The sequence below is a fragment of the Pantherophis guttatus genome, chromosome 6 (assembly GCF_059756535.1).
Source record: "Pantherophis guttatus breed Tessera chromosome 6, ASM5975653v1, whole genome shotgun sequence".
NCBI lineage: Eukaryota > Metazoa > Chordata > Lepidosauria > Squamata > Colubridae > Pantherophis > Pantherophis guttatus.
In genome coordinates, this window is record NC_142068.1 from 73771411 (window position 1) to 73798405 (window position 26995).

The window sequence follows — 26995 nt, forward strand, 5'->3', positions numbered from 1 at the left end:
TGGAGTCAAGTCAAAGGTAAGGAACCTTCACTGAAAAATTGTAACCTTCAGGTGAGTTTCAGGAGAGTTTTAAGTAATCTTTGCAACCCAGAGATTAAGAAAGAATCCAGACTTACGAAATTCTGATCTCTCCTTTCGTAGTAAATCCTGTGGATGTGACATATTTTGGCAGAACCTTGAAGCATTCTGGACTATATCATATAAGGTTTCAGAAGATAGATAAGAGTAGAATTCTTTATTGGCCAGGTGTGATTGGACACACAAGGAATTTGTCTTAGGTGTATATGCTCTCAGTGTACATAAGGAGAATAAAATACATTCATCAAGAATAAAATGATACAACACTTAGTGATAGTCAAGGTTACTAATAAGCTATCAAATCGTACTAGGAAACAAATAAGAACAATATAATTGAAAGATACAAGCAACATGGTTATAATAATAAGTGGGAAGAGATATTACAAAAAACTTACATTGAGTAAAATCACTTAACTCAATAGAATTCAGTAAAATCAAAGGCCAGTGATTAAATCAGGGGAGTTAGGTGCTGAATTACAAAGACGATTGAGTAAAATCTAATTCAAATAACTAGAACTAACTTGACCAGGGTATAGTAAGAGCCTTGATAGTACAGGGGTTTAGTGCACCCTGTAATTAACACAGCTGCCTGCAATTTCTGCTGGTTCGAATCTCTCCAAGGCTCAAGGTTGACTCAGCCTTCCATCCTTTCTAAGGTAGGTGAAATGAGGACCCAGTTTGTGGGGGCAATAAGCTGACTTTGTATAAAAAAAAAACATACAAAAGAATGAAGGCTATTGCTTAACGCATTGTAAGCCGCCCTGAGTCTCCGGAGAAGGGCGGCATATAAATCAAATTAAAAAAAAAAAAAAACTAAATAAATATTGGGATTTTAGAATAGTAATTCCTATCAGGAGGCTTTTGAGAAAAATATAGCATGCCTTAAAAGTCTGTAGCCTTTGTTCTATATGTTTATTTTTAATTCTGGGTTATATTTAATAATCAAATATTCTATAGTAAGTCATTCTGTAAACCAGTGCAGTCTTCATGTAGTCAATTAACCACTTCAAACATTTTGTTACACTTCTAATTTTCTTCCTTACATGCTTTTTGAGTGTGTGTGTGTTAGGAGTAATTGTTGCATATTCTGAAAAATGAAATGAAGGTTTTTCCTGACAAAAGTATATTTTTCTGGAACAAGCAATTGGGGCCAGTAACAACCAAGAATAAATGACTGTATTTGGTTGAGCCATTTTTACAAAAGCAGGATAAGTTTTACTTTACTGATATAATTTTTAAATATGCAATGTTCATAATTGTGAGTTGTTTTGGAAAGCATATAACATTTCCTAAGTATTTATTTTAAATAGCATATCAAAATGCAGACTTCCTTCCCATGTTCCTCCATGGAACGTGAGTTGTATAGGCAATTTAGAAAAATATCACCAATCTCACATAGGTCTTATTGAATTTGTTTAAATATTTGTTTCTAAAATTATGCATATATTTCCCCCCCCCCTTTTTTTTCTTTCAATAGTCTGAACACATTTGTGCTTTCCATTTTTTAAAAAGTAGGTATACTAATTTTTGAAAGTTAAAAACTTACAGGATAAATAACTGAGTAAAATCAATGAGAATGAATAGGGCTCTATGTCTTATCTTCCTAGAGCAAAGATTATTGTTATTTTAGGACATGGTTCGATAACTCAAATCTGCTTGTGAGAAAATCATTTGAATGTGAAACTGATACATGCAGAATACCAAATAGAATCAGTGTGACTTCACACTTTTGGAGTGACTTCTTTCAAATAGATAATGTAATAATTTTTTAAAAAGAAAATGTGTGCTCATCTCTCCTTCAGTTAATTTGCCTTATGTCTAAACATGTCAAAAGTTTCATGATGTTAAGAATGGAATCATATATGTATGGAAATTGCACATAGAAATTATAAACCAATAAAATTGTAATGGATGCTGCTATTAAACTTAACATAAATCACAAGCTTCAGAAAAGCTCTAAAGCTATGAAAATTAATACAATGGTTTCATTATGAGAAACTCAACTAAAATGGTAATGGGGCATTATTAATGCATTGCCTTTTTGACTCTGTTAAGTTTTTTTTATTTACACATTTGAGATATTAATGAATTGAATTTCAATTCAAAACACCAATTTGCTTTTGAATTATGCTCATTAACATGCTAGCCATTTCTAGGAATTAATTTAATAGCATATCAGTACTGGTTTCTAAACAATGAATGCCACTTCTAGAAATCTTCTAGCAATTGGGCCCTCTTTAACACACCAACAATTCTGCATGACTGCTCTGAAGTACTGGGATATATAGTAGAGAGGATTTAGCTTAGAAGCAATTAGAGGTATTCTCCAATGTACTAGTCATGTCAATACCTATTATATTATTATTCCATCCTGGATACTAACTTTCTACCATATTCTACTATAGAATAGTACTACTATTAATATGGAAGACCAAAACCTGCTGGAATAATGTGGAAGAATAATATAGAATAATGAAATTGGATATAAAAGTGATATAATACTGGGGTCAGCCTAGAGGATCTCTGAAGGACCTCTTTCTTTAGTACTAGGTTCAAAAAGTGAAACCGCAGAAATAACAAACCTTCCTCAGCTGGAAAGTTCAGGAAACACCATCATGAGCAAAATATCATACCTAGCCAAGTAAAGGTAACCACAGATATAACGACAGGAAACTTAGGCAGGAACCTAGATAAGTTTGCAAGAACACCTGTGTCCTACGTAAGAGGGAACACACATTAATAAGCTTGTAGGGTATAGCAGCAAAAGGGGGGGGGAATTGTCGCTATGGGCTGTCAGAAATGTAACCAATCATAAGATGTCAATAGTATGTATAAGAGTAATTGCATTAGAATCCTTTGTTGTTCAGTCTTTGCTTCTTGTGTTGCACTGAACCTTGCGCAATAAAGCTCTCTGATCACCCACGGAAATCTTGTGAGTCTTAAATTCCATAACACTATAGTAGTACTATTCTACTACTATATGTTATCATATTCCAAAGTATAACCAGAAGAGCCAACTAAAACATTAATCTAGTACCACAACCCATTACAATTATGGCAACTACAGGCTGAAGCTCACGGGTCAGCATACCCAGTTGTATTCAAAATGTTCAATGTATGTTAAGGTACATGAAAATTTCAGAAGGCTGGGAGAAAATCACTAGAAACATGCGGTTTTTAATAATTCATTAAATTTATATTCCACGTGACCTGACTTCTGGTGACTTTGGGCAATGTATACATTTAATATTATGACTAGGTGTTCAGATTGGATTTGGAATTTTTATCTTGAGTCCCGGGGTGGATAGATAGACAGACAGACAGACAGATGGATTTTGATGTTAATAGTCTTAGTGATATCATTGTAGGATCTAAGCTGTAATTGACTGATGGTGATTTTATCAATGAATAGAATAGAATAGAATTCTTTATTGGCCAAGGGTGATTGGACACACAAGGAATTTGTTTAGGTACATATGCTCTCAGTGTACATGGCCAATGGTGTTCAAGTGGTATTCCAGTTGTTTTGGAATTGCACCCAAGGCACTTATTATTATTGCTACTATCTTTGCTTTCTTTTGCTACTGTCATTCTATTTCTATTTGCAGGTCCTTGTTTTTGATTATCTTCTCCAGTTATTTCTCTTCTATTCTGTTGTCTCTGGGTACTACTACCTCCATTACCCCCCCTTTTTTTTTGTCTTTCTTATCAACAATTGTAAGTCTGGAGTGTTATGTGGCAGGTGACTGTTTCAATTCAAAATCCCCAGATAATATGATTCATTGTTATTATTTTTCTGGACTTCCTATCCAGGGCTTTTAATTCTGCTTGAGTTCAGTCCACTATTCCAGCGGTGTATCTTTTTATATTATTATTATTATTATTATTATTATTATTATTATTATTATTATTATTATTATTATTATTATTTACTTTATTCATTAAACATGAAACTCGGTCAACTGAACATTCAAAAAATGCATCACAAATACCATTGACTGGTGCTAATGGTTGATACGGGTTCCTGCCAGCGTCCTAAGTATCAACCAAGTACCTTCTTAAGATGTACAATGTTCCAAGTAGCGCAGTTTTTTGCAGTTCCGCTGGTGTTATTGCAGGAATGTTGTTGTTGTTATTATTATTATTATTATTATTGTTATTATTATCATCATCATCATCATCATCATCATCATCATCATCATCATCATCATCTCCAGCTTCTAAACGTAAAAAATATACTTCTGGGCCTCATATAGTTCTTATCCCTCGCTTTCAAAAAATTGAAGTATCATCACAGTCCCCAATTTCACTGAATGAATAAGTCATTAGACAAGAAGTTATCCATTATTTTAAATATAGTCAAAGCAGACACAATATATTTCCTTGAGATTTCTTGAAAGTTTTTTGCCTATAACTGGATTAGAACTCACAGTTTCTAGCCCAATGACTAAACTACTATACCAAACGGACTCTTAGATAAGGACAGATAGTATTAATATAATGTACTGACATAATAACAGAGACATAGGAGAATGAGAACTAAATAACAGTTTGTACAGTTTGTTCCGTGCCTTTCTCTTTTTCTTCTATAGAGATATCAGTCTTTCAACTCTACTTCAATTGCAACTGAAAAAAATTTGAAATGTTTTTTTTCTTCCAAACATTCTTCTTCAGAGAATACTTTACATTGCATCTTTTCTACAGAATGTGGTGACTTAAGTAGTTATGGCTTCTCATGGTTCACCCATGTAACATTTCAATTTCAAAAACTGCATTGGCTCATAGTTGGCTTTTGGGTATCATAAATGTTGGGTGTCACCCTTACATGGTTTGGAATCTGGGTAACAAGAGAAAACTACCTACTGCAGGGGTGTCAAACTCACAGCATCACGTTGTCATCACGTGACATATCATGACTTTTTCTCCTTTCGCTAAACCGGGGTTGGGCATGCCAGCATGTGACACATCCGGGTCGCAGGCCATGAGTTTGACAACCCTGACTGTATGTAAATTTCCCCATCTGGTAAGATCTGGCAGAGAGAACTTACTCCTGCTTCCAAACTTCTTGGGATTACTCTCAGTGATGGAATCCTTTGGGTTTAACAACCGGTTCGGTGATCGCGTGCTTTGCTGCGCGCACATGTGCAGCTTAATGAAAAATCACCTTCTGCGTTAGTGCTAGGGAATTAAAACAGCGGAGGTGTGGCAATCCGCTCTGCCACGCTAATCAGCTGCGAAGATAAAGGTAGGTAAAGCACAGGGGCGGGCGGGGCAGGCCCTGCTGATCATTGGAACGAACTGGTTCGCTCGCAGCTGATCGTCAGAGCTACCAGTTCTCCCGAACCGGTCCGAACTGGTAGAATCCCACACCTCATTACTCTCAGGATCATGGGGTGTGTATCCTTTCAAGATAAGGCAAGTCAGAAACCAATCTGCACAAGGATTACAAGAATCCTTTCTTGTTGTTATAGGATATAACAACATAATCTTGAAAGTATGTCAAAAGTTTCTCAGACTCATGATAAGATTGAATTTCTTTTTCATGCATTCTCCTTTCTCTTGACTGAATTGTCTCTTATCTTGCTTTAACTGCTCCTTTATACCTTCTTCAGCATTGCCAGTCCATAGCTCTAACAAGGCCTTTGCTTGGGCCATTCTATCTTTTGGAAGGCTATAAAGCCAGACTCTTCTAAGGGATTTTGGAGGGATGATTTAAGTTTTGTTCCCTTTGAAAAGAGGCTTGTATGTTGTCTGCTACTTGTAGACAGCAAGGAAGGATAGGCAAAAGAGGATAAAGCAACAGAATGAGCTACATTTGGAAATTGCTCAGGCAGACACTCCTTTAATTCAGGGAAGTACAAAGAGGAGGAGGAGGTACAATACAACTAGACTTTCAAGATTCTCTTATTATAGCCAGCATTTCAATCTTTCTATGAATTTGATTTCTGGTCTACCTTGTACGATAGGCAAATATTGATTGCATTGTGTTATACTATATTGTATATTAAAGTATTGTGTTGTGTTGTATTATATTTTTATTTTTTAACTTTGTTATTGAGTAAACCACTCAAAAATTGCCATCTATTGAAGCGCAATATAAACTTCTCTTTTTCTATATATGTATGTCTTCAATAAGAGCTCTTGAAATGATGCATTAGGATAAGAGTCAGAAACTGAAAGAATCAATGATTAACCAGTGTAAACAGATAATGTACTGTAGATGTTATTAAGCATGGCATATTAATAAATCCCAATGTTTGAGGGAATATATCAAGGGGAAAAAAGTCAGTAATTACAAAAGGGGGGATTGTTTAGAAACTGTTAAATAAAGGATACAAATTAATGTGAACTGGTGAATTACTACCACAAACAGAGGTTTTATTTTAAGAGAAGCAATATTAGGAAGAAGTCACATGTTAATTGGTAATTGGCAGTCATTTTCCTACTTTCTATTCAAATTGTAGGCTAAGGGCAGCTGTGCAAGTTAGTGCCTACTAAAATCAAAGAGTTGTTCTTCTCAGCCAACAGACAGCTCACTTTTTCATATTTAAAGGAACTCAAGAAAGCTTGCCAGGACCTAGAATTTTACACTAGCTGTAACTAAATGACTAGCAGGTGGCTTTGTGCACAGAAAAGCACATATATTAATAATTTATGCTATTCTCTATAGCATATTCCAGGAAAAGTAGGGTTTCCCACAAACAACAGATTGTTTCATAATGCAAAAAGGAACAAAAAACTAGGTCCCAAATTCTTGTAAGGATTTCTATGTTATAATAAATAGATTTGCAGGCACATATGTGATACAAAATTATGTCCTTTTATTCAGCATAAGGCTAGGAATTTATACATATATATATCCATAGCTAGCTCCTGCTGTGATAAATTGCTAAAAAAATATTCATTTCCTCATCCTGGTAAAATAAGTATTGCTTAGCCTCAGATCAAGTTGTTTTATATATATATATACATATACATATACATATCTCTATATATGTATATATAAATATACTATAGAACAATTCAGAAATTGGTCTTTGAAATAAAATTAGAACCAAAAGGATTTTCTTCCTTATTTAAGTGAAAAATAAAGTATTAAAAATAAAGTATTAAAATGATTCAATGCAGGCAATGATTTCATATTTTGTATTAGATCTGCACTGACATTTCACTGATTGCTAGTAAAGGCAACTTAGGATAAAAACTAATGTGAGCGCCATTCATATAAAATGGCACTTAAAATGAACTGTTTAACTCATATATTTGTATGTCTTAAAATATAGAAATATTTACTATGGAAATTTAGAAGAAAAAATTTTTTCCCCACTGCTCCAGTTCCAGTAGAGAGGGCATGCTACATTGATCAGCATAATAATAATCAACATTTTTGCATTGAAATGGCTGAATTAAAGAGAATAAAAGAATTGTAATAACATGTAACTGCCCAAATTTCAGAAAAGGTATGATAAGAAACCACAGATCAGGCACATGGGTTTTCTAAATGTGTTGCTTTCCAAATATATTTCTAAATGTACTTGTTGAGCAACAACATTGTAGTAGTTTTTGCTTTTTATCTACTTTGCACAAAGCATTTTCTGCTTGAGTAACCAAATAAAGTATAAAGGCGTGCTGAATAAATCATTTGGGGTTCTTCTAGGTTTATGGTAGGACCCACCTTTGTCCAGATCTGAATTAACACGTGACTCAGAAGAATTGAACTCTGTACCTTTGTTCATGCCAGGCCGGATCTAATTTTCCTGCTTGAAAGTGGGCCATAGGTGGTGGGATTTCATAGCTGTGACACTGAGATAGCCCACCATCTAAGGTGAGGCTTCCATCATCAATCCTGACTTTTTGAATGCCCCTGAAAATGTAGTTGTTCGATCAGGTCTGGGAACCCCAAGGAATTGGCAAATTAGTAAGGTGACTCCATTATTATTCATATCCCTTCATCATTGTTTTATTTTTAACTGAATTTTGCAGATTTTAATGTTTTTACTTTATAATAGTAACTTGATCTTTATTATTATTGGTCTTTTTTAATTTCTTATACACCACCCAGAGTCACATGTTTTGTGAGATGGGTGCAGTGGTGGGCTGAAACCGGTTTAACAATTGGTTCTGTGAGCGTGCTCTTTGCGCATGCCTAATGCGCTTGCGCACAGCGTTCAAAATATAGCAATTTAAAGCTCAGCTGCTTAACTTCTAAGGAAGCCCCGGTAAGTAGAACAGTGGAGGCATGGAAATCAGCTGTGCCGCATGAATCAGCTGAGCCAGAAAGAAGGAAATATAGGACAGGATAGGGCGGGGGCAGGTGGACGGGACCAGCTGATTGTTGGTCCTAACCGGCAGCAACCCACTACTGGATGGGTGCCTCTTTACAATAAATTTGAAAAAAAAAATAGATAAATAAATATGCTGCCTTAATGAAGCAACTAGAATAGGAACATGTTTATTTTGAAAAGAATATTTATTTGTAATGAAGAAGCACTCAAATCATTATTTTGTATGAATATGGAAGTGGTTTTAAATACAAAACGCACTGAAAAATATTCTATTTTAACATTTTCTAATTATCTTCTAGTACTTTAACCATTTGGTACACACGCTTGATTGTGAATGGTAGCGCTTTCTACCATGTAATTGAGAATATATATATATATATGTAGCTAAGAGTGAAATTGCTGGGTTCTTGGGATTTTCTCTGCTTTATTTTTTTTCCTCAGATTTTTCATTAACAGAAAAGGTAACATCATCAGCGTTCTGACCTTGAAAAGTCAGGTTTGTTTATAAATAGCACTTTATACTACTAACCTTGTGTGGTTTTAGGTAGGATGTGCTGATGTGCTTGCATCCTTACGATTTATATTGATCGTTTCCTAGTATGATTTGATTGCTTATTTGTACCCTATGACTATCATTAAGTGTTGCACCTTATGATTCTTGACAAACGTATCTTTTCTTTTTATGTACACTGAGAGCATATGCACCAAAGACAAATTCCTTGTGTATCCAATCACACTTGGCCAATAAAGAATTCTGTCTGTCTGTCTGTCTGTCTGTCTGTCTGTCTGTCTGTCTGTCTGTCGGTCTATCTATCTATCTATCTATCTATCTATCTATCTATCTATCTATCTATCTATCTATCAGCTGCAGTATTGTCCCAGAGAATTGGTCGACATTGTCTGGTTCTTATTGTGGTGATTATGTGCTGGTTCCTACTTATTTGGGTATTGGTTAGTGGGTATGTGACAATGTTGTTTGCCCCCTTTAACTAATTTGGCTGTTCTTTTGAATGGTTTATGAACGGGGTTTATTTCTTTATCGATGCTGATTGCTAATTTGTCAAGCTTCCTGCATTCCTCCTCCTAAAATATCTATAGCTCTTAGACGTAAAATGTCTACAGGTTCTTAAATTGAATCTCTCATTGGACTGGTCGGTGTGCTGTGAAATTAATGAATTTTGATTATGACTTCTGCATGCCAATTAATAATTATTGATGCATTCTACAGGTCTTAGAATGCGGGAAAGGGCCTCTGAGAGGGAGTGGGGTGGGGGAGGCTGTTTTCGCCCTTCCCAGACTCATAGAGAGACTCTGGAGCCAGGTGTGAGAGAAAAACAGGCCTCCCCCCCCCCACCACCACCCAGGCCCTCTGGAGGCAGGAAACAGCCTGTTTCCCTACTTCTGGTGGGCCCAGAAGGCCCGAAAATCAGCTGGCCGGCGCACACATGCATGCCAGAGCTGAGCTCGTGTGCCCACTGATATAGCTATGTGTGCCACCTATGGCATAGGTTCGCCATCACGGCTATAGAAGGATAAAAAAAATATGTTGAAGGAGAAAATCAATTACTCTTACATAAACACAAACATAGTCCTAAAAGGGAAAGGTTGAGCATGCATCTCCAGATAACCTTAATTTTCTTGGTAAAAAGAAGATGCGGAGAGAGAATCTTTGTCAGTTTTTCAAAATTCTCCCATTGAAAATAAAATATACTTTTGTCTGTTTCCTGACTTGGCCTACTTCAAAGGCTAACATCTATTTCCTATTCAGAGATGCATAGAACCTTGCCATTATTTTTAATGGAAATGGAATTAAATCCTTGGGTCATCTCAGTGTCCACAGAATTTGATTAAGCCTATTACAACACCAACAGCAAGTAAGCATGTATGTATGTGTGCGTATGTATGTATGTATGTGTATGTACACACACACACACCCAGAGAGAGAATTAAATTAGCATTTTGGGTAACATTTACATCAACTGGAAGTTACATTTCTGAACTTCTAGGGGAATTTGCCAGAGAAGCTTGGAACAGTCCAAATTAATATCAGACGTTCATGGCTCAGTGTAAATTGCTTAGGATAGATCAGTCAGCAGAATTTCCGACATATTGCTCCAAACTGAGTTTTGTTCTGAGTCTGATGAAAGAAGGGGCAATCAGATAACCTGGGTCGTGACCGAGAGCAACAATCCTTTGCTTGACAATTATTAGAAGTTCATTGAGAGCAGGAACAATTTCTTTTCCATCTTAAAGATGGCTACAGCACTATTAGATTCCCACTCTTACCTTTTTTTTCCTTCTCTGATTCAGCTCTTGGAATTTCTTTCCTTCCCGGAAACTACAGAGTTTGCTGATAGTGTTGTGGAGTAGAAAACAACTGTATTGCCTCTTTGTTGGGTATGTAAAGAGTTTGTAGCCATGAGCCCAGTTTAAACTAAGAGCCATTATCAATGTCTCTTTTTTTTATTAAATAGTTTTATTTTACATTTCACACAAAATTAAATCCTAGCATCCCTCCCATTACCCCTCCCTCTTCCCTCCCCCCCCACTTCCCAAGAGTTAGCATTTTTTTTAAAAAAATGTGGATGTTCAGTTTGAAGAAAACATTCATTTACCAGTCTAAATTCCCAACATTAGCATCTACATTTTTTTATGCCTAAGAATGATAATTCTTAGGGTTGTTTATGATCTGTCTTCCATGACCATTAGCAATTACTATCCTCTGCCTCTATTTCAAAACTATTTAACCACCTTTAGAAGGCACAGATTTTCACCAAGTCAGATTTGAAAGCACTTTGATCAAAATGAAGGAGTGGTGTGAACGCTTAAGTACTTTGGATACTAGATATGACAAATTTGAGTATTCAATTCATAAAGTTCTACCCTGTTTTCCCCAAAATAAAACATCCCCTGATAATAAACTCAATCAGGCTTTTGAGCACATGGCAATAAGGCCAAGCACTTATTTCAGGGTTCAAAAAATAAATAAATAAGACAGGGTCTTATTTTTGGGGAAACACAGTATAGGCTGGCTAACTATCCTATGGTCTTCTTCAGATTCATGAATCAAATATTTTCTGATATTTTGGACATATGTGTAGTGGTTTATTGGATGATATCCTTTTTTTTTTTTTGGCTCTGTCTTTGCATGACACTTATGTTTAGAGCATTTAGAGTGACTACAAGACAATTCTTTTTTGTAAAATTGGAGAAATGTGCATCTGATCATCCTTAGATGAGTTACTTGGATTACTGGATCTCTACAGAGAGCATACAAATGGATCATTAGTAGTAGGGGATCTCTGAATATTTATCTTTTCATCAGACTTCTTCAGCATATATGTGTTTAAAGTAATGCAGTGCTATGTGACTATTAAGATGTCTCACTGAGTAGATTAGTGCAGGTCAAAATTTATTTTGTTCTCTTTTTTGACTTTCTGTAGACTAAAAGACTTCTTATTTTCTAGAGCAATATCAATTTTGTGGTCAGAACTGTAACTCCCATTGATTTAACAGAATCAGTTATATTGTAACTGAAGCTAAGTTATAATTTTTCAAGTAAGCAGATAAGTGGGCAGAAAGCATCAGGAAGAAGTGGCAAAGGAAAGCAAGTGATGAAGGGAAGTGCTTGTACTGTGACATCATGACATACATTTTGTTATTTTTGCATTACCATGGTTAGAAAAGCTATGGTGGCGCAGTGGTCAGAATGTAGTATTGCAGGCTAACCTTGCATTTTACTACCATGAGTTTGATCCTGACCAGCTGCAAGTTGACTCAGCCTTCCATCCTTCCGAGGTTGGTAAAATGAGGAGCCAGATTGTTGGGGGCCATATGCTGTAAACTGCTTAGAGAGGGCTGTAAAGCACTTTGAAGTAGTATATAAGTCTATTTTTATTGTTAAATATAGAAACTAAGAGTGGACAAGGCAGCTGATTGGCCTACTGGTTATTGATTTCCTAGTCAAAACGGTGTATTCCTTTTAACACAGCTTTTCTGGAGAAGAATTCCTCTCGAGTTTCTGTCAATGTCTATTCCAAAGTTGGAAGAGCTGGAATGTTTATTATCAAAGAGAATTTCATTCCACTTTAATTTTAAAAGAAACAAGAAAATATTCTGTTTAAAGCCTGAATCTTTTTTAAATCAGAAAATATGTAAAGAAAGTCTCATTTTCTGTTTTCTTTCTGTTTGAGTGAGTTTTGTTTTCAGTTATTTCCCCACTCTGAAATATCACAGTCCTGAAATATCTGACTTTAAAAAAAAATCCTATTAAACACTTCCATAAAAACATTTATTTGTGTTCAGAAGTTCTTTTATTCTTACTGAAAAGTACAGAAATACCTGTCATTTAACTGACTGGTTTAAGAATAATGGATTTCTGTCTATAACCTATCAATCCAGAGTGGGTAGCATAAATGGTTTCTAATGCAAAGTATGAAGTAGCTTGTAAGAGTTTAAAAATGCTTTAAACAGTTGTGATTTTCTTTCATTATTTTAAAAGTGTGTCTGAAAACCTACTCATTGTATTGCCCTAAATTTAAAAAATGTTTAAACCAACAGATGGATTAGTATTGTAAGAACCCCGTGGACTAATTGCAGTGTTTCCTTTTCACTGAAATCAAAAGAATCTTATGCGGTGATGCATGTCACCTCCATCTAACTTAGCAAGAAATCTATGTGAAATAATTAAATATCTGCACACAGTGTATTTGATTATCATTCCATTTATTACCAGAATGTTCTGCATGGATTGAAGCACTGTTGCTGAAGCAGGACTGAGAGTAAATAATTCAGTAAGTTGTCCAACAAGAAGAAATCTTTAAAAATATAGTGGTTGATAAGTGTTCGGCACTTATTAATTTAGAAATAAAAAAAAAGAAAGGGTTTACTCCGGGAAATGCATAGAACAAGTAAAAGGTAGCAGACCCCGAATTTAAGGAAACTGTCCAGAAATCAAAAGTACCGTATTTTTCAGAGTATAAGACGCACCTTTTTCCCTCTTAAAAGAGGGTAAAAATTTGGGTGCGTCTTATACACTGAATGTAGCTCCACCCAGTCTCTAAAATGGAGATTTCAGAAGCTGAAAAAAGCCTCTTAAAGGGAGGTTTCAGAGGCTAAAAATAAAGCCTCCGAAACGGAAGTTTCAGAAGCTGAAAAAAAGCCTCTTAAAGGGAGGTTTCAGAGGCCGAAAATAAAGCAAGGCGCAGAGCTTACAACCAACGAACTTGTTGCTAATGTTCACCTCTGGGAACAGCTGATTGGGGGTATTCCGGGAGGCCATCCACCCGCAAATCAGTTTTTTTCTTATTTTCCTCCCCAAAAACTAACGTGCGTCTTATACTCTGATATGACTTATAGTCCGAAAAATACGGTAGTCAGAAAAAAAATCCTCCAAAGACAAAAACAATTATATATTTCCATTACACTGAACTAAAGTCCCCTCCCTATATGCCCCTGGGGTTCTTCCCCTGTGATTCAATAACAACTTCTTTAGGGAGCCATTTTCCTTCTGCTAGTCCTTAAGGAAAGCTCTCACTTGTACTCAATTGGATTCACTCTATTTTTTTTTTAATTTATTGAATGTTATGCTGCCTGACTTCCCAACTGCTCTTTGTGTCTCGTGACAACTAAAACAAGGAGAAACAATAAAACCAATTACAAAGATAAAAGATGATGAGAACAACAGACCAGATGGGAATGAAACAAGAGGATGCTCCTCCTCTTCACCAAAGGTGTAGATATAATGTGAAGTGTGAGAATAACCTTGAAGAACAAGAGGAAGAGCTGCAACCAAGGCAACAGTCATATAAAAGAAATTGGAGAAATGTAATTAGAGGAAACATCTCAGATGGGACCCTCCCTAGTTCTTATAAAGCTAAAAGGAGGGAGGGGCAACACATTCAGACTTGAAAAATTCTATTAATGCAACTTTATAATAAAATTAGCTTCCAATTTATAGCTGTGGTTACCTAGTCTGGTCCACCTTCAAGAGCTGACACTAGCTGAAGAGCAATGCTTATCAGTCTTTTTAGCTGGGGGGAGGGCAGTGGTGGGATTCAAAAAATTTACTATCGGTTCTGTGGGCGTGGCTTGGTGGCGTGGCTTGGTGGGTGTGGCAGGGGAAGGATACTGTAAAATCTCTGTTCCCTCCCCACTCCAGGGAAAGGTTATGCAAAATCCCCATTTCCTCCTAATCAGCTGGGACTTAGGAGGCAGAGAATAGAGGGGAAGGGGCCAGTCAGAGGTGGTATTTACTGGTTCTCCGAACTACTCAAAATTTCCACTACCAGTTCTCCAGAACTGGTCAGAACCTGCTGAAACCCACCTCTGAGGGAGGGTAATCTAAATCTTGGAGGAGGGGGATATCTAGATTTTAAACCAACACAATATACATTCACACTTTAAACCCAAAAATACACTAAGAGAGAACCTTGTCCACCCCAAGGATAAAACACAAACTGGGCAATGGGATATGCAGTACAATGCAGTGAGACATGTACAGATCTGTACATTGGAAAAACAAAACAACCACTTCACAAACACATGGCATACCATAGGAGAACAAACCCATCAGGACAAGATTCAGCAGTCCATCTGAATTTAAAAGATAAAGGTCACTATGTTGAGGACAGCAAATCCACGTTCTGGACAGAGAGAACAGCTGGTTTGATTGAAGGGTCAAAGAGTCCATTTATGTTAAGAGCGAACAGCCCTCTGTCATTCTTAGGGGAGCAATACAATATCACCTATTTCCTGTTTACAGCACAATCCTTTCAGCAGTTCCAGGGAGTTCCACACCTATTTGCACTATTCAGGTGATCCTGAGGGCACAGATAAACCTCCAAGTGGCTTCAATGACTCTCAGAAGGAGCACTAATGACCAGATGACTATGGCATAGGAATATGAAGGAATATTAATCCTTCAATCCTCCACCAGTCAGTCTGAACTGAATAAGTTTTTGGATGAGAAATAAAATGTCTTCAAGGAAAAACAAAATCCTGTTGCCTTTTGAAAAAGCACATTGTGAGGGAACCATATTCCAGAGGGCAGGTGCTGCAAAAGGGAAGAAACATTTTTGGGCTCCTGATAGTTTGCATTGTTTAACTGAAGGAACTCTGAGCCCATCAACCCTGAGCACATCAAGCCTGGGAAGTTACTTTGGGAGAAGATGTGCAATATTCCCTATATGTGGGCAAGGGGAATATTATGCAAATACCAATATTTTCATAAAGATTTAATGCATTTTGTTCATCAGGGGGATACTTATGACAAATGTTGTTCATCTTTTTCATATCATTACTGAATATGAAAAGTTGAAATTGTTTATTTATATTTCCAGTATTCATACTGCAGTACAACCTGGTTAAACTGTGTCTCTGGGGTGAACTTTAGATACATTCCTTTGGCTTTTTTTTTTTTTTTTCAAGGCAAGTCACCAATACAATAATACAACTTCTTATCCTGCTTTTTAAGCCCAACACTGGACAGGATCACAAGAAGTTTGACACAGGACAAAAGGAACATGCAGGATGTGTTAAAAAAACACACCAAAAATTAGATGGTCAGAAACTTTTATCATAGTTTACATCAAACAGAAGCATCACAGTTTATTGGATCTTGAAATCCTCAGAATAAAATAAGATTATTTTTTACTTCTTGTATTTGTCTCTTTATAATCTTTCCAGGAAATCTCAACCTGAAGAATAACTTTTCCAAACAGTAATTACTTCCTGAATGCCTTCCCTAGTGATACCTTTCAAAGTCTACAAATTACCAAATGTGATAATAAAAGCACATATAACTTCATATCCATTATAAGGAATCCAACCATTTTCAGTAAGATCATTAAGTGAAACAACATGATTAAGCAAATCCAGCTTCCCCAATTGAAGCTGCTTGTTGGAAACTGGCTGGTAAGGTCACAAATCATGATCAGGTAATCATATGTTCCTGAAAATATTCGTAAAAGTAAGTTAGTAGCCAAGCAGCCTAACTGAGATCACTTGACTGCCAGGATGGTGCAAAGACAAGTTGCAAATCACTCTCTCTGAAACTACTTCAACTTTGAACCATTGTTAAATGAATGGTTGTAAGTTGAGGATTCTGACATCTCCTAAAATTCAGATTTTAGATGAATAGGACAATATTATGCAGAGTGCCTTGGTTCGAAGCCTGAAAACCACATGAATAAGGCTGAAAGCAAACAACAACAGTTCTAAAACCAATCAATTAGTTGCTGTCCATTTGCTCCTGAACCTGTGATGTTAGGTCTTTCCTTCAGTCCACAGTAACGGCTAAAGACCAAAACATCAGATTAACATTTGAAATCACATTAGGCAAATAATTTATCACTGAAAAGGATGTAGACTACTGAACTCAATAAACCAGAGCAGTGGTGAAATTCAATTTTTTTTACTACCGGTTCTGTGGGTGTGGCTTGGTGGGCGTGGCAAGGGAAGGATACTGCAAAATCTCCATTCCCACCCCACTCTGGGGCCAGCCAGAGGTGATATTTGCCGGTTTTCCAAACTTCTCAAAATTTCCACTACCGGTTCTCCAGAACCTGTCAGAACCTGCTGAATTTCACCCCTGAATCAGAAGCACATACACTTTGAAAATAGAATATAAAACCATTTTGTTGCTGTTATTAATGTATATATTATTTATGGTGGCATAAGAAATAGTCTCATAATTTACATACATACTCACCATTCCGACTTTCTTCATCAATTGGAACTATTGTTGCTGGAGGTCCTGCCCTGGCCAACTTGCAGTCTATAAATATAAAACTAAGAATTATTCTACAGGCCATAAATTTTGGCATACAAGACAAAATTTGTTGGTAATCATTTTAACAAGTACGGTGAATATAGTTGTAAAACAATCTGTGTTTGATGCTATCAACTTCCAGAATGTTAAGCCAGATTTTACATGACTCTTAATTATAAGGTTTTCTTTAGAAAACTTTATCCAGGAATATCTTTTTCTTTAAATCCAATGTACATTGTTTTACTAAGATTTGCTTCTTAAATTTCATATGTTTGGATCATATCCACAAACACAATGCCTTTACCATAACACAACACAATAAACATCATTGTTTTGTTTTTAATCATGTCTTGTGCTAAACAGAAACTACTGTGGAACAGAGGGTTTTTCTAGACAGATGATGTGGTGGTAATTTAAACCACAATAAAAACAGAAAAAAAATGATTACAGAAATAAATCATAATTAAAGCTTCACAGGAAAAAGACACATAATTGAAATTTAATTGCAGCCCAAGTCTCTAATTAGACTGAGTAGAATTTCAACAAAGTTTTAAACAGAGCCACAGTGAAAAACAGACAAACAATTTTCAGGAAGTTTCACAGTTGGCCTTCTTACCCTCATACTGCCAGTCTGCAAGGAAGTTAAGAGTCATCAGTGGAAGCAAAGCAGAATAATGAAAGAAAATAAGTAAGATTTTGTTATGGTTTATTGACATTAAAAAAAAAACATATATGAAGCAGTAAAAATAGAGGACTGAGGTAAAAGTGTAACAGTACAAACCAATTGTATCAATAGGGAAGATTTTATTACATTACACTAGTAGTAATTGGAGTATCCTCAAATGGAAAGGGGGGAAAAGTTACCTTTAACTAAAATAGGTTTAAAATAAACCACCAGTTGCCTTTAAAAATATCTGAAAACAGAAGAAAACAAACTGACATCTAACAACAGAAAGAAAAATTAAGTCAAAAATGCTTTGAGGAAATGAAATAGAAATTGCTCATTAAAATATCAAGAGAATTTACCAACATCTTTCAAGTTAATGAAGGATACAAAACATAATTAGTCAGGTTTCTCCAAAGTGACTTAATCATAAATATTACTTCATGAACTGAGCCTAATAACTGTATTTCAATATGCAAAATGGGGTTAATTTTCAAAGACAGAATGGTTTCAAATTAAAAGTTTTGTTGAGCTGTTTTAGAGAGTTTTCATGCTTTGAAAACAATCTGGAATTATCAAGTTAAGAGTAAGGGTTTATGTTGATGAGGGAAAGTTTTTCTGGGTTGCAATTTTTTAAGAAACATCCTTTATTATCCCTGGGGATACCCAACTCTCTGAACTAATTTTAGACACACAAAAATACTCAGTTTCATAACTGAAAAGGCATTTGATAGTGATTTCATATTGCATTATAATGTTGAATAAAACCTATCTTCATTAATGATTTATTGCTATAATGATGTATATTATGAACTGTAGGAAACTTGATACTGAATCTCCAGAATTATTCCTACATTTATCCATTCATTGTACTTGAACCAATTCCGTTCAGCCTTTAATGCCTGCATATATTTTGTTTACATGCAGAAGGTTTTATTTTCATCCCTTGCAGGATTCTTGTTTACAAAATAAGTTTCAAGAAATATTATTGCAGCCTTTATTCCAATGGATAAACCTGGACTGCCTAAATTCCATACAAGATATATTTAAAGTTCAAAAGAACCTTGGGCTTTTGAATTAAATTTTACAAGTCAGTGACCATTGAAATATATACCTGTATATTGCTTGTGTTGAAAAGATATAAAGCTATCACTTTCTACAGCTGTAATATTTTTATGGAAAACTTTCATACTTTCTTTTTTCTCCATCATTCATGTTTTAAATTAAAAATATTTCTTGCATATATCCCATCTGTTCTTTAACGATAGTGTTTAGATGGCTGTTTTATTGCAGCCATCTAAACATTTATTGCTCTCATTGTCAAAAGTAAATTGATCAGGAATAACCATAGTGATCTTCATGGACGAGTGGGATATAGCTATTATATGCCTACAAGTCTTAAATGGATATCAGAAGTCTTTATATAGCTATGAGTCATGTCAACTTTATTATTTATGTATATTTGTATTACTAGAAACTAGAGAGCCAGTTTGGTGCAGTGATTAAGGCATCAGGATAGAAACTGGGAGATTGTGAGTTCTAGTTCCATTTTAGGCACAAAGCCAGCTGGGTGACCTTGGGCCAGTCACTTTCTCTCAGTCCTAGGAAGAAGCAATGGCAAACCATTTCTGAAAAACATTGTTCCAGACAGTTTCTGAGAATCAGACATGATTGAACAGGAGAAAAATGAATATTTCTATTGCACTGCAATCCTGGTGGTTCACAGAAGTTACAATAGCAGTTAACACAACCATGATGTATCTATCACAATGAATCCCCAATATATATGATAAAGCATAAAGCATCAGCTGTGAGTTTATATACCTCATTCCAGAAAATGTCACATCCAAAATGCCGTGTTGGAAAACTCCATTTTCTGCTACATTCAGAAGGAAGACAACACAAGAACCTAACTTAACTTAATTTCCACCGGGAAGGGGGGATATTACAGAGGGCTGCCATTGCCACTAAAAAATCAGGTAAATGAAAAAATGGAGGAAGGAGTACTATGTCCACTGCATGTTGAATGAAAATTCAACGAATAGTACATCTAATTTATTACCCATCTTTTGTTGCTAATAAACTCTTCTATAAGTTTCCAATGAGTTTACTTTCAGATTTTGGAATAGGATTGTAGGTAAAGAACATTTGACCTAGGTCAGTGTGCATTAATCTCCAGGGCAACGTGAAGTTCTACCATGCCATTAGTTTATCTTACATTTATCAACAATGTGACTGGAGAAAACATTCAATGTTTCAATTTAAGTGTCATAATTTCTATGGACACTTAGATAGATTTTCTCCATGATGATCTCTCCCAAACCTGGACATTCAGATGTTTTTATTTTTTTTAATGTTTTTTGCACTATTATGAGATTATTTATTTATTTATTCAATTTATATGCTGCCCCTCTCCGAAGACCCAGGTGCAAATAACAAGATGCAAATAACACAATAATTGTATAATTGTACTAATACATATGAATAATAATAATTACTAATACATTATATTTTGATTATGGTGGTATTTGTCCAGTATTAATTAAACGTTAAGACTATGATGATTTATGTAACTTAACTTTGAAAGATAAGGAAAAATGTATTCAAAAATATTGCTTGTTCTGAACCTACTTACATCTGTTCCAAATTAGTAATGAAGAAAAACTCAATTGGTTCATATCATTTCACTTACATCCAGATCATGATTGTGCTAAATTCCCCCTATTTCTCCCAAATATAACTATATATCACAGTGCTGAATTCAGCTTCAAAACCCTTGAAAATTTATCTCAGAATCTTTATATCACTATACATTAGAAATGGAAGTAATACAGAAGCTTAAAAACGTGCACAGGTTAGACTATTCCCCCTACAAATTTACAGGCATTCTCAAAGAAGATTAAAACTATTACAGAATAATATCATATATTGTGAAGGAAATAGGGAATGAATGAATGAATAACAGAATAACACAGTTGGATGAGACATTGGAGGTCCTCTAGTCCAACCCACTGCTCAAGCAGGAGACCCTATACCATTCCAGAAAATTGGCTGTCCAGTCCCTTCTTAAAAGCCTCCAGTGATGGAGCACCAACACTTCTGAAGGCAAGCTGTTCCACTGGTTAATTGTTCTCACTGGCAGGAAATTTCTCCTTAGTTCTAGGTTGCTTCTCTCCTTAATTAGGTTCCATACATTGTTTCTTGTCTTGTTTTCTGGTGCTTTGGAAAATAGATTAACCTGCTCTTCTTTGTAGTGGCCCCTCACATATTGGAACACTACTGTAATGTCACCCCAGTCCTTCTTTTCACCAGACTAGACAAACCCAATTCCTGCAACCACTCTTCATATGTTTTAGCCTCCAGCTCCCTAATCATCTTTGTTGCTCTTTTCTACACTCTTTCCAGAGTCTCTACATCTTTTTTGTAATATGGTGACCAAAACTGGATGCAGAATGTGAGAGCTGTTACGGAGAAATTTTATGAGTTATTCAATCCTGAGAAAGAAAACATGAGAAAGAAGCTCAAAACAACCCTGCTTTGATTTTCATTAATATAAGATGAGCCACAAAGAATCTTGGATGGGTTTTCAAGATTCTTCTCTTGGAATCCATGTCTTGCTGGTTTCTACTGTAGATCTTAATCCTAATCTTCAAAAGGCTGATCTGTTTTGTCAGTTCAGTTTGCTGCTTGTCTGGCTTTATTTTATAAAATAAAAGGAATGCGGTAAGATGGTTCCGCCCCAGGCGCCTGATGGAACCGGATAGGTTCCAGATGGAGCTTGGGCCATTCCCTGAGGATCTGGCACACGCCTCGACTGGAGACCTAGTGGCCACCTGGGATAGGGCGGCCGCTGGAGCTCTGGATCGGGTCGTGCCTTTGCGGCCTCTGACCCGGCGCTGATCTCATTTAGCTCCTTGGTTCACTGAGGAGCTGAGGGAGTTGAAGCGCCGGCAAAGACGCCTAGAGAGTAGTTGGAGGGCCAGTCTTTCTGAATCTGACCGGACACTGGTAAGAGCTCATATTAGGAATTACCTAGTGGTGATAAAAGCAGCGAAATGTAGCTATTTTGCTGCTCTTATTGCGTCATCAGATAATTGCCCGGCCGCCCTGTTTAGGGTGACCCGCTCCCTGCTCCACCAGGAAGTGCGGGAGGACCCCTTGGAGGGTAGAGCCGAGGATTTTGTTCAATATCTGTATGACAAAATCGCTCAGATTCGGGAAGATCTGGACTCCAACTGGATAGTCTCAGGGGGAGGGACTGGGGCAGGTCTTGAGAATGTTATCTGGGATGAGTTTGATCCTGTGACCCCTGAGGACGTGGACAGGATTCTGGGTAGACTGAACGCGACCACTTGTTTATTGGACCCGTGTCCCTCCTGGTTAGTGCTGGCTTCTCGGGAGGTGACACGAGGCTGGTTCCAGGGGATTATAAATGCTTCGCTGGGTGAGGGTGTCTTTCCTGCCGCCTTGAAAGAGGCGGTGGTGAGGCCTCTCCTCAAGAAGCCTTCCCTGGACCCGGCAATGTTGGTAAATTATCGTCCGGTCTCCAACCTTCGTTTTGTGGCGAAGGTTGTTGAGAGTGTGGTTGCGCAACAGCTCCCCAGCACCTGGATGAAACGACGTATCTGGATCCGTTCCAGTCGGGCTTCAGGCCTGGATACAGCATGGAAACGGCATTGGTCGCGTTGGTTGATGATCTCTGGAGGGCTCGGGACAGGGGGTGCTCCTCTGTCCTGGTCCTGTTAGATCTCTCAGCGGCTTTTGATACCATTGACCATGGTATCATGCTGCACCGGTTGGAAGAGTTAGGGATGGGAGGCACTGTGTTGCGGTGGTTCTCCTCCTTTCTCTCTGACCGGTTGCAGTCTGTGTTGACAGGGGGACAGAGGTCGACCCCGAGGCCCCTCATATGTGGGGTGCCGCAAGGGTCGGTCCTCTCACCTCTCCTGTTCAACATTTATGTGAAGCCGCTGGGCGAGAACATCCGTGGTTTCGGGGTGGAGTACCATCAGTACGCTGATGACACCCAGCTGTACATCTCCACCCCGGATCACCCCAACGATGCCCTTGAAGTGATGTCCCGGTGCCTGGAGGCCGTACGGATCTGGATGGGGAGGAACAGGCTCAGGCTCAACCCATCCAAGACCGAGTGGCTATGGTTTCCGACGTCCCGATATAGCCAGTTGACGCCATCACTGACTATTGGGGACGAATCATTGGCCCCCACGGAGAGGGCTCGCAACTTGGGCGTCCTCCTGGATTCATGGCTGTCTTTAGAAGAGCACTTGACGGCCGTGACCGGGACGATTTTTTATCAGGTCTGCCTGATTCGCCAGTTGCGTCCCTTTCTGGATCGGGACTCGTTACGCACGGTCACTCATGCCCTCGTCACCTCCCACCTGGACTATTGTAATGCTCTCTACATGGGGCTCCCCTTGAGGAGCACCCGGAGGCTCCAACTGGCGCAGAGTGCGGCCGCGCGGGTGGTAATGGGAGCGACATGGCGCTCCCATGTAACACCTCTCCTGCGCGAGCTGCACTGGCTCCCGGTGGTCTTCCGGGTGCGCTTCAAGGTTTTGGTTACCACCTTTAAAGCGCTCCATGGCTTAGGGCCTGGTTATTTACGGGACCGCCTACTACCACCAATAGCCTCCCACCGGCCAGTACGCTCTCATAGAGAGGGACTCCTCCGGGTGCCGTCAGCCAAACAGTGTCGACTGGCAGCCCCTAGGGGGAGAGCCTTCTCTGTGGGGGCACCTACCATCTGGAATGAGCTCCCCCCGGAGATACGGAGGATCCCGGATCTGCACTCCTTCCGCCGTGCTGTGAAGACCTTTTTATTCCATCAAGCGGGCTTGGCCTGATCTCTTCCCTTTTTAAATATGTAAATTTTAATCTGTTTTTAAATTATTGGGGTATTTTAATTTGTCTGGGCCAAATAATTTAATTTGATTTTATCGGGTTTTTAAATTTTGTGTATTTATGTATTTTATTGTTGGCTGTTCACCGCCCTGAGTCCTTCGGGAGTAGGGCGGTATACAAATCAAATAAACTATAAACTATAAACTATAAAGTAAAAGGGTGCAGGAAATAAAAATATACAAAAATTGAGCTCATTAGCAATCCATAGTTATTTTGTTATATGCAATGAAATTTTATTTTAATATATGTCAATTAATGTAAATTCAAAGTGACAACAAAGTTATTTTAAGTTTAAATCTCAGTTTTTATGCCAGATTTCCTTTACCACATAAGGGTTTCTTTTTATAACAACCAGCAAAAGTATCCATGTGGTCCATCTGCTCAACCTCTTCTGTAAGTCATAAAGTGGAAATAATTTGGCAGTTATTTTTTGTGTCCAGGCCCAATATATCTATAGTATCTTGGAATGTTTAAAACTAACTACTATAAAGAAATAGCAGTAGTGTAAGTATACAGTATGCTGTAAATCTCAATAACAGATTTAGGATTTCATCATACTAGAAGCTTTGAACTTTGTCATCACACCTGACCTTCATTTTGTCCGCTCTTAGCTTAAAAACAAGTTTCTTTGCAAATCAAGCTTCTTCCATAAATCTAAATGCAGTGATATGTTGCCCTATAGCATAAAGAAAGCATTAAGAAAATGAAATCCTTGAAAATTATGAGTAAATAAGTAACAGTTTTTTGAACTTGCTGATTATTTAAAGGAAACTCATAATACGTTTGAAAAATATAACTTTGCCACATTCTTTTTACAAAATTCTAAATCTCATATACTTAAGGAAAGTGTTAATTAAATGAGCTAACCCATGATTGTATTTTAAGTATTTTCAACACTTTAAATTATCTGTGATGCAAGTGTAAAAACAATAACTCACAATGTTTATTTAAGAATTCAGAGAATTAAAATAAGTATGCCTTCAAAGAAAAAAAAAGCACACAATAAGAGTAATAACTCTACAAAAATTAAATAAAGCTGTAACTTTTATTTTATATATATATAAAAAATAATATATATATATATCCAACCTTTGAGGTGCATGAGAGTTGAATACCAAAATCTTGAATATTAAAACTACTTAAAACTATTTTAAAATGTTACAATACAACTTTGAATATGCCTGTCCTTTCCTTGCCTATATCGTAAAGAATATCAGAGAGGGACAAGTTCAGACAGTCAGAATAGACTGGAAGTGACTGGAAGTCTTCTAGTCCAACCCCCTGTTCAAGCAGGAGACTCTATACCATTTCAGACAAGTGACTGTCCAGTATCTTCTTAAAAGTCTCCACACACCCACAACTTCAGAAGGCAACCTGTTCCACTGATTAATTGTCCTCACGGTTAGGCAGTTTCTCCTTAATTCCAGGTAGTTTCTCTCCTTGATTAGTTTCCATCCATTGTTTCTTGTCCTGACCTCTGGTGCTTTGGAAAATAAGTTGATCACTCTTTTTGTGGCAGCCCCTCAAATATTGGAATATTATGTCACCCTTAGTCTTTCATTTCTCTAGACTAGCCAGACCCAAATCCTGCAACCGTACGTCATATGTTTTAGCCTCCAGGCTAAAGTTGCTCTTTTTTGTAATGTGATGACCAAAACTGAATGCACTATTCCAGGTGTGATCTTAGTCTTTCTCAAATTCCAATGTTGCTTTGGATTCCTCTCTTACCTGTTTCTTGACTGTGGCTCTTCCTCCTGCTTCTCAATGTTATTTTTACACATCCCATTACACAAACATATATAAAGTTTTTTTGGGAGTTGATAGGCAGCTGAAATATACAACATGGTTACAAGACCATGGGTGCCTGAGAACATGAGTACAGTTAAGTAAAAAAAAGAGTTCTTAAAATTTATTCTCTTGATTTGGGAGGAACTAATCTTGCTTTTAATTTAATAAATGTAATTTATTACATTCTTACACAGGGACAATATTATGGAAGTCATAAGAACAATGGAGACCAGCCTTTGAAAGTCATCTGTTGACTTAGGCTTCCTTCTACAGTTGGTTGGCCACTGTCAGAACAGACAGATAGACTAGATGTGCCAGGGGTCTGATCTAGGAGAGCATTGCTAATGATTGTATGTTCTTATGAAGAAGTGGGTTATATACAACAGCACAACTTCACCTATGCACATATTAATGGACTACAAAATCATGGGTACCCAAACAACATAAGATAGGATGAGAAATGATAGGTGAATCAATTCTAGTTTGGTCTTGACTAATGTTTGCTCATATAGCCAGGAGTTAGAATCATAGCTGATGAATGAATCTAAGGTGAAGGGTTAGGATGGCCAGAGGCAATATGGATGCACAGAGGCTCTCCTACCAAACATTATGTACTACAGATCTCATAGCTCAAAGCTTACTCAATTTGAGTGATACAATTTTTCTTTTTCATAAGGGAAGGAAAGAAATGCCTCTGTAGAAAATCTGTGGAGGTTTCTGTTCTGAAACTATCACAGCTTCTTCCAATATTCCAAACTATTTGTCAGTGAATTGAAAGTGTACCATCTTATAGATGACATGTTTTTCCCTATCTAGAAGAAAAGTGAAAAATTGTGTGTGGGAACTGATAACCTTTTGGCAGGAAGAAAGAAGGTATCTGCAATTTGAAACATTTAAATTAGACTGCAGAAAGTATAATAGTGAAGCAATTATTTGTATTTATTTGTCTGGTGGGGTTTTGTTTTTTTTTTTTGTTTTTTTTTTTTGCCTTAAGGAATCATATCAGAATCTTTTGTCAGAGAAGAGATTGAATTGCAAGATTGTAAGCATTTATATGCATTCCCTCCATATTATCACCTGATACCTCCAACTTCAATGCATGTTTAAGGGAACTCCTTTAAGAAGTTGTCTCTCTGTGTGTATAGCTATATAGACATCCTGAAGAATATGTTGATATAAAGAATAGGCTAGAATAGAATAGTTGTGTTTGAAATTCTGCATAGAAATCCCTGTGCTCCACGCTTGAAAGCTCTGCATTCATCTAAGAACAGATTTCTAACTTTTCTGAAATGTTTAATATGCATAGACCCAAATATACAGTACATTATCAAGCTATGCAAAGTCAAGAGGCTTGCTCAGCCTCACATCTCATGGGTTTGTGAAAACCCTTTAATTGGTGAATTAAATATGAACAAAATTGTTGGAGGAAGTTGTTTTGGTTAACTAAGAGGATTCAATCGTGCATCATTTATTTGCAATCTTTAGAAG

General features: G+C 37.0%; 1 protein-coding gene across 8 annotated transcripts in view; it reads right to left on the bottom strand.

The window, feature by feature from the left end:
- PCDH15 (protocadherin related 15) overlaps positions 1 to 26995 on the bottom strand; it is a 716117-nt gene that overhangs the window by 349726 nt on the left and 339396 nt on the right. For 4 of the 8 annotated variants that reach the window (XM_060682279.2, XM_060682278.2, XM_087871770.1 and 1 more), the window contains exons 6-7: positions 17750 to 17764; positions 17074 to 17139 (exon numbers count right to left, since the gene is read on the bottom strand). In XM_060682279.2, coding sequence (XP_060538262.2) covers positions 17074 to 17139; positions 17750 to 17764 — 81 coding nt within the window. The remainder of the gene's footprint in view (positions 1 to 17073; positions 17140 to 17749; positions 17765 to 26995) is intronic. The other 4 variants (XM_087871772.1, XM_087871771.1, XM_060682277.2 and 1 more) reach the window with 1 other exon arrangement.